Source organism: Lupinus angustifolius, unplaced genomic scaffold (genome assembly GCF_001865875.1).
Source record: "Lupinus angustifolius cultivar Tanjil unplaced genomic scaffold, LupAngTanjil_v1.0 Scaffold_5_157, whole genome shotgun sequence".
NCBI classification, from domain to species: Eukaryota; Viridiplantae; Streptophyta; class Magnoliopsida; order Fabales; family Fabaceae; genus Lupinus; species Lupinus angustifolius.
The window spans coordinates 59,399-68,706 of NW_017717369.1; the positions used below are offsets into that span (position 1 = coordinate 59,399).

General features: G+C 34.0%; 2 protein-coding genes across 2 annotated transcripts; one reads left to right on the plus strand and one right to left on the minus strand.

Moving 5' to 3' along the window:
* The first annotated feature begins 336 nt into the window (after nt 1–336).
* Nucleotides 337–3,487, plus strand: LOC109337364. Its single transcript, XM_019574329.1, has 4 exons — nt 337–746; nt 1,474–1,669; nt 2,344–3,036; nt 3,200–3,487. The coding sequence occupies exons 1-4, from the start codon at nt 589–591 to the stop codon at nt 3,389–3,391; spliced, it is 1,239 nt and encodes a 412-aa protein (XP_019429874.1). The 5' UTR covers nt 337–588; the 3' UTR covers nt 3,392–3,487.
* Nucleotides 3,488–8,261: 4,774 nt separating this feature from the next.
* Nucleotides 8,262–8,730, minus strand: LOC109337367 (uncharacterized mitochondrial protein AtMg00810-like; the record flags this gene model as incomplete). The annotated part of the gene is made up of 1 exon (XM_019574332.1): nt 8,262–8,730. A coding segment is annotated over one exon (469 nt), but the record flags the coding sequence as incomplete, so codon positions are not given.
* Nucleotides 8,731–9,308: the final 578 nt, after the last annotated feature.

Consider the following 9,308-nt stretch of genomic DNA (forward strand, 5'->3'; position numbering starts at 1 on the left):
TGTGAATATTAGATCATATATATAGTTCATTAAATAATTTTACCTCTAAAAATGAATATTTGTATTTCAGAAAATATATTTTTAAATTAAAAATGATTTGAATATATAGTAGTATAAGGTTATGGTAGATCTTTACGATAACTAAAAGATTCAAAAGATCAAATTCTGTGAGTGACACTTACCGTAAGGGACAATCATATATCTAAACACTTACCGTAAGGGACAATCATATATCTAAAAGGATTAGATACTACCAAAAAATAATATCTTTTCCTTTTATGTTTAATTTGTTTTCTCTCACTAATATCTAAAATTATTAATTTTAGAACTCTATATAAGCCGTATGCACACATGTGAGAAATTCAAAATCGCGCCAACCGCGTTTTGGAAGATAAAAAGTCTAATCAAATTGATTTTGCTTCGTCGTCCTTTTGAGTTTCTCTTCTCCCAATCCCATCAAATTTTCCGCCTTCTTCAACCTTTCACCATCTTCGTTTTCAGATTATTCATTCTCTCACTGTTAATTCTCCTTCATTTCCCTCAAATCTAAATATTTTTATACAAATTGGGGTTTTAGGGTTAAGCGCGATGAACGTGGGCGATCTCAACAAGGTTTGGGAAATCAAAGCACTGAAGAGGAAACCCAGGGAAGATGAAGCTACAAAAATGTTGGATAAGATCGCTAAACAGGTCCAACCCATCATGCGTAAACACAAATGGAGGGTTAAGCTTCTATCTGAATTCTGGTAATTCATTTTTTCTCATTTTTTAAATTGTTTTTTGGGTTTTGGGTTCCACCAACTTCGTTTTTGTTTTTAGGTTATGGTAAAGAAAAAAAGGCAATGGAGTTAGAGAAAGAAAAGTTTTATCTTGGAGTGAAAGTTGCCATTTTAATCACTGATTATTTTTAGTGCAAATTAACAGCTTTAATGTGAAGATTTGGTGATTGATTTGAACATGTCAATTTATCTATTGCTGAAATCTGATTCTGAAATCAGAGAAAACCTTCAGAGATTTTATGTTTGAGAGGGGATGTCTTACCTTTAAGTAGAACCTGTTTATACGAATTTAGGGTCATTTGTTTAGGTTGAAGAAAGGTGATTGTTTGAGAAGCAAAAAAATATAGCTTCTAAACAAGCTGAATTTAATTTTTTTGCAGTATTTTTTTAATAGTCACCCAAAACGTGAAGTAACTTTTTTAATATTCTCTGTTGTGGAAAAAATTAAACCAATGGGCACCTAGACCAATTTTTACTGAGCTTACTATGATTTTGATTTTTTGCTGATCGAAAGATTTCGAAGAAACAGTGAGTAGAACATTGGTCTTTGTGCGTTTGCTTAAACATCAAGTGGTTTTTCAATTTAGGCAATTCAGGCAATGTGATGGCTGGAATTTTGATTTTGACTTTGGTAATATTTCTTGCTTTTTTATTTCTTGTGGAATGACTAAAGAGCTAGTCATTGTCATTGCAGTCCAACCAATCCACGTCTTCTGGGGTTGAATGTTGGAGCTGGTATACATGTGAAGTTGCGGCTACGAAGACCCAACAGAGATTTGGACTTTTACCCATTTGATCAAGTTCTGGATACAATGCTTCATGAGCTTTGTCATAACGCCCATGGTCCTCATAATGCCAACTTCTACAAGCTTTGGGATGAGCTTAGAATGGTTCTACTTGTTCCTTTGTTTTTTTTTCAATTGTATATGAAAATGATTGTTATTAGATGTCCTGACTTTTAAAATTCTTTCTATTTGCTTCAGACAGTTGCATCGTGAATGTGATTGGGGCTTTATTTTTTATAATGTTAACTGTAAGCCTTAAGTTTAATGAAACATAGAAGGATATTAGTCATGAACTTCATTATCAGTGTTCAAGTTCTATGTATCGGTGAAATTATTATAATCAAAGAAGTTGGGAGTGCTGGTTTTAATTGATGAGAAGTTCAATTGTTCTTTGAGCATTTTATTAGCTAAGATTCCAAGCAAAATAATAATAGAAAAGAAAATGAAAAAGGTAGGTGGGTAGAACTTTATTTTCCATGCAACTGACCTACAATTTCTGGTCATGCTAGAAACAGCATCTAGCTTACAATATACTTACGGATACCTCTCCTTGAAAGATACTATTTTGATCAATTGTAATTTTTCTTTTAATAACAACAATACGCCTGTTTTTATTATATGGATGGTTGAAAAGTTGGAACATTGGTTAACCGTTTCTTATGGTTGTCCTAAACAAGCTGTGTATAAGGTGAAAACTATTTTTTAATCTAAGCAAGTTACTATGGTTATGATTTTTTTCTTGCTTATTGCCTTTCCTTGACATTATTAATATTGTACAGGAATGTGAGGAGCTGATGTCTAAGGGCATAGCTGGCACGGGAGAGGGGTTTGACCTTAAAGGAAGGCGTTTAGGTGGCTATTCCCGACAACCTCCAGTTTCCTCTCTCCGTACAACTGCACTGGCAGCTGCAGAAAAGAGATTGCAACTGGGATCTCTCCTTCCATCGGGACCCAATCGTCTTGGTGGTGATAGTGTTATAATGAAGGCACTTAGTCCAGTGCAAGCTGCTGCAATGGCTGCAGAAAGGAGATTACAGGATGACATATGGTGTGCTTCTCAATCTTGTGAACCTTCGGATTATGAAGATGTTAACTATGAATCTGCTGAGAACCTTGTACATAAGGGGGGGAATATGGGAAAGTCAAGACTAACAAACAATTATATCCCACCTTCAGAGTTGATACCCCGAAAGCGAAGTCGTGTCATGGATTCAAGTGTACTGGCTAACTCATCCAGTACCCCAAATTTTGTAGATTTAACTATGGGTAGTCCAAAAAGTGTAAATTTGACTGGATCTCAAGGAAGAAGTTTTGGAATAGAAAGCATCTCACATTCTCACTCTGGTTCTCAGGCAGGGTCAAGTTCTGCAAATATATCCGGTTCATTAGGGTCACTATCTGGTGATGAAAGAACACTTCATTCTGAAGAACCTGCAATGTGGGGGTGTCTGACTTGCACCCTGTTGAATAAAGTAAGCATCTAAATATATTGCATTCATTCTTTGCAGACATTTTTGTGTTTGTATAATATATATTTTTTGAGAGTTCACTGTTGAATTTTTTTGTAAAAGTATATGCTTAATGCTACCTATAATGCCTTTTCTAATGCACGTGAATTGTGCTGGATCGCTGCAGGCACTAGCTCCCTTATGTGAGTTGTGTGGCACACAACGGCCAAAAGATGTTGCTACCAAGTATAAAATGTGGTCTTGTAAGTTCTGTACGTTGGAAAACAGTGTGAAGTTGGAGAAATGCTCAGCCTGTGATCAGTGGAGATACTCTCATGGTCAACCAGTCTCAACTGGGGCACCTAATCTTGGCACTTGACCTCAACTATGTATTTTAAATGAACTCTGCTATCATGCGTAGGACTTAATGGATAAATTTGATCAATTTTCGCTTTAGTGCTTACAAACTTATGCATAATCTTCTGCATGCATTTTATTTACCTATACTTATTTCATTCATTTATAAGTAGAGTCTAATATCCATGTCCTTATGGTAAAGATTTATACATGGTCGATGCATCATTTATTTGTATTAGTTTTATTTCTGAGTCAATGATGATAAAATATGAATGTGGATGATGCTCTTACATAGTTAATGTATATATTTTTTTCTCTTATAAATATTGTCCAAACTTGTTTTTACGCAAATTAGGAAATTACTATTTTTTTAAACATCATTACTGTTTTCTCTGTTATACAATTCTCTATTCCTTCCTGTACTCCATAATTATTCTCTCCATAGATTTGATGATAAGGATAACATGGTAGTTAAAATTGAGATTTTACTTAGGATTGGAAGAGATATCAAAGATTGTAAACGTAAGATTGTAACACAACTTCTAAGATCTTACTTATCAATATATATGCACATAAATTCATACACACTTATATATGTTGGGGTTTGCTGACATGAATCTTGTTTTTTATGAAGGAATATTTTAGCATAACTCATTTATCTTCTCTCAAATTGTGACTGTGATTATTCAAATTGCATTTGCCCTCCTCCAACTTCGCACAACCACTGCCATCTTCATACATGTCATCATCGTTGTGACGTGAAAGATTATAATGTCGAAACTGAAAATATAAATTAATATGGAGATGATGATTTTTCGAAAATGGAATGAGATGTTCTTTTCATAAAATTTCTCAAAACTAAGATGATATATTGGTTATTAATGTTCTTTTATTTTTTATTTTTTATCCAAGGTGTGTTTGTGAATTGTGATTACAAAATAACCCTGGTTCTCTTGCTCATAGGTAAAGTATTGACAATTGATTTGTAAAGTATAGCCTTGGAACCCACAAGGCGAGGACCATGTTTGAGTGAAGTAATGTGCTAAATGAGTTATAGAGTTAGTTCATTCACCCCAAGCCTATAGATTTCCCAGATTTGTTTATTTAGCTTTCATGGTTTTCATTTTATATCGATATAAACTGAAAAACTTAACACCTATTTACGAGCAATCCATGATATCTCATTATTCTAAGTTCTAATCATTTGTGTCTTGGTGGAAGCTTGCAATGCTCTAATGCCTTGATCAATATTATTTTGGTACAAAATCTCACAAAGCCATTATATTATCTATTGCATCATCATGTTGGTCATCAATACCGTTGCAGACTTCCATAAAAATGGTGGTCATTGGTTGTTTTACTTTTACTAGTTGGGAAGATAAAAGGGGGACCTTGATTATGCTTCAAGAAGAATGAAGTTTTGATTTTGAGGATTTGTGGATGAGATTGATGAGAAATAATTGAAATTATTAAAACATATTTATTGTTTAAACACATTTCAATGAAATATTAGGGGTATTCTTGTCCCAATAGTTTTGGTACACATTGCTAGTATGATCCTTCACAAAAAGGGTTAGACTCATGTTAGCAAACTCATATATATTACATTAATAATTTACTAGATAGATTTTAAATAGATAAATAGTGTCCAACATAGGGAATTTTTTTATTTTACTTTTTCAGTATTATTTTTCATCTAGATAATTATATGGGTCTGACTTAGTCCATTAATTATATTCTACACTGATAAATGGAATGTCTACAATGATCCTTCTTTACAGTCAATTCTTGTATGATGCATCTTTTTTTATGTATACTCTCCTATCTAGGGGTGTTCAAATCTAGATCGGTTCAAAACAAAAACTGCAAATCGATCCAAAGTAGATCGAAACTACAAAAACCGAATGTATTTGGATCGTATTAGATTTATTTTTTAAGGACCAATCGGTCCGGTCCGGTCTTTAGTTTCACGTCTGGGATCCATACCTGACCATATTATGAAGTTATCTCCTAATTTTTATTAAAGTATTCGAGATAGGCAGTGCCCTAATTCCTCATTCTTAAATCTCTAATTCCTCATTCCTCAATTCTCTCTCCACACCCTCCTCCACGCTTCTGTCCACGCCCTCCTCCACCACGTCCTTGTCCACGCCCTCCTTCGCCATGCCTCTGTCCACACCCTAAATCCCTATTGTTGTTTACTTTTTGTTGTTGCATTGCTGTTTTTTTTATTGATTGGATCATGGAATTGTTAAAAATGATTGAATTATTAGACTATATTGATGTTTCTAATTTTACTACTAAAAGAATCAAACTTTTCTTCATTCTTCTGGTTGCTGCCTTGTTGGTGTTGTAGGCTGAAATTGAAAGGAATTATATGTTAATATCTAAAAAAAGACCGATCCCAACCGGACCGAAACCGCATATAATATTTGGACCAGATTGGATCGGACATCTTAATATAAATGGACCGGACCGCATACTAATTACGCGTTTGGATCAGATGATTTTTTGCTTAAAAACCGATCCAAATGAACCGCGAACACCCGTACTCCTATCAGTGTTTCAGTTAATGGTCCTGACCATTCCATTAATTACAATGAAAAGACATGAGATAGAATATAATTTTTATATGTAGAATATAATTAAAACATGTCTCCTTAAACGGATATATAAGTGGTCCTGACCCAATCCATAAATTTAAACAACATGATCAAACCCTAATAGCAGCCATTTTCTTCATTTTGCAACAAAACAGAATCAAAACGAAGATACAGTTTACCCAGAGAAGTGAAAAGTGGAGATAGAGAGAGAAAAGAGAGAAAGGAAAATTGGATCAGTAGAAGATAGAATCGGAAGGCTCGTCGATTTCATGAATGCTATGCTCCAACACGACGATTTCACCTGATTCTGTGGAGGACGAGCACGTGCTGAGATCGAGGACGAACTACCTCTTGGAGATCATAAAGTCATGCGATCCCACAAGTGGGATCACGATTTTAACTACCATGAAGGATATAATAGATAAATAAGTATTTCGTATTTTCCTAAACTTTGAGATTGATTATCAATATTAGAGTAAATTATACTGACATCCCTTGATTTTTAGTAAAATTATAGAAATCATCCATCTCGTTTTTAAACATACACAAGCGAACCCTAATTATATGCTTGCATTATACTTACTATTCCTATAAGAGATATAAGTGTAATATATTTGATAAAAAATGGTGACAAGTGGAATTATGTCAAATAAAATATAGTACATTGTGAAGACAAGTCTAAATACTATAAAAACTAATGTCTATTTATTATTTGTTTAGTTACAAACTGCATCAATAATTTAAAGATGTTTGAATCACTTTTATATTATATTGTAACTAACCAAAGTAACGAGTAGTCATTAACTCTTATACAATTTGGATTTGTCTTCACAATATACCATATTTTGTTTAACTTAATTACATTGTTCATCATTTTTTGTTTAAGAAATTACACTTATCTCTCCTACAAGGATAGTTAGTGTAACATATGTATATAAGTAGGGTGATTTGTGTTGTTTTAAAAAAGGGATGAATAATTTATGCAATTTCACTAAAACTCAGGGGGTGTCATCATAATTTACTATTAATATTACAATATATTTTTTAAAACAAAACAAACTTAATTCTTTAAGTGCTTCTCATTCCATTATACATAAAACATGTGTGATTCTATTAGAAAATAGAATAGTCACCTAAAAAATTGGGTTAAGATATGATGTCCCATACTTTGTGCCAAAGTTTGGGATTGGCCAGCAATAAATTTATTAATAATAATACATTACATATTAAAAAAATTAATAAATATTTTATATTTATTTTTAGTCTAATCATTACTAACTTTATATCATTTCTTCTTCTAAAATGTTCTTTGCCTTCTATGGTACTTCACCTCCTCTTTTCCAGTCATATGTTTCTAACTTCATTTCATTTGGTAAACTTTTCCATTTCTCTCTTCACCACTTGAAACAATCTCGATAGAGAGAAACAACAAAGAAAATAACTTGTTCTTTCTCAAAATAATTCACTGAGGAATCGATTTTGATAATGGGGTTTTTTTGAGAATTCGATTTTGATAATTAGGTGTTTCTTAAAATTCAATTTTGATAACAAGGTATTAAGGAAGATGGAACTTGCCATTGAAGTAATGTTTGGGAAGAAGGAATGCTTAAATAAAATGAATAAAGAATATGTATTAATTGAAGAAGAAATGAACTTGACGTTTTGCTCTGAAGCAAAACTTACACTTATAGCAAAAGTTACAAGAAGCCAAAAAAGGAAAAAGCTAAAACAGAAATAACTGTCATAACAGAAAAATGAAACCGAAAAAGGAAAAGAAGAATATTAAAGTCCATTTTTCTTAATGCTTGATTGGATTAGTAAGGTGTGGGCTTCTTTACTTCTATGGCCCATTTCTTTATCCTTAACAGTCCCCCTCAAGCTTGGAATGTGGATGTTGATCATGCCAAGCTTGGAGACAAGGGTGTTGAAAGGTAGTGGTGTGAGGGATTTAGTGAAGATGTCGGCAATTTGGGATGATGAAGAGATAGGAAGAAGATGAATTGTCCTATTTTGAACCCTCTCACGAACCACATGGCAATAAATTTCGATGTGTTTGGTACGTTCGTGATAAACTGGATTGGCAACTATATGTAGGGCGGATTTATTATCACAGAACACACTAACTGGATTAGGATGAGTGATGTTTAAGTCCTTGAGGAGGGAAAGGAGCCATTGAGCTTCACATGAAGCCATTGCGAGGGCCCTGTATTCTGCTTCTGCAGAGGATCTAGAAACTGTGTTATGCGTCTTGCTTTTCCATGATATGAGTGCTGATCCCATGAAGAAACACTAGCCTGTTATGGATCTTCTAGTGTCTAGACATCCTGCCCAATCTGAGTTTGAGTAGCCCTTAATTGTTGTGTTATTATTGCTGGAGAACAGTATGCCTTGTCCTGGTGAGCTTTTGAGGTACTTGAGAACTCTGTATGCTGCATTTTGATGATGTGTTGTGGGTTCTGATAGGAATTGGCTAAGAAATCCAACTGCATAACTTATGTCAGGTCGAGTGTGGGTGAGATAAACCAATCTTCCCAAGAGTCTTCTGTATGACGTAGGATCATCAATAGGGGTGCCAGATTTGGAATGAAGTTTGTTGTTGTACTCCATAGGTGTGGATGATGGTTTGGTTCCCAACATTCCTGATTCTTCAAGCAAATCCAAAGTGTATTTCCTTTGGTAGAGATGGATGCCCTGATTGGATCTTGCAACTTCCATGCCCAAAAAGAACTTCAGTTTTCCAAGATCCTTAATGCTGAACCTGTCATGTAAAAGATGTTAGGTATCAATGGTTACAATACACCTAGAAGGGGGGGGGGGGTTGAATAGGTGTCGCAGTTAGCAGAAACACCCCTAATTAATCGATTACAGGATGAAGATAATCGATTCACAGAACAATCTTAATCGATTAACAGAAACAGGATAATCGATTAACGCAACAGTTTTAATCGATTAAACAAAAACAGTAAGCTATTACAAAAATGGTTAATTGTAGAACAGTTAACCGATAATGGAACGAATAATAGAGCTTACAGATTTTGTATCAGAGCAACATCCAGTATAACATAAGAACAGAATGTATCAATTGAATCCACTATACCAAATAATCGATTGAAAACAGTAAAGAGAGAGAGAAAAAAAAAATCCTGCAACGCGAATTTTTATCCTGGTTCGTTTGCTGTCCACTGCAAACTACATCCAGGCCTCCCGGCTGACTTGGGAGATTTCCTTCACTATAATCGAATCAATGTAATTACATACACATTATCCAATTACAACACTTAGAAAATTACAAGAAAATAAAGAAACCATTCAATGGTTTGACTCCCTTCCTACCGA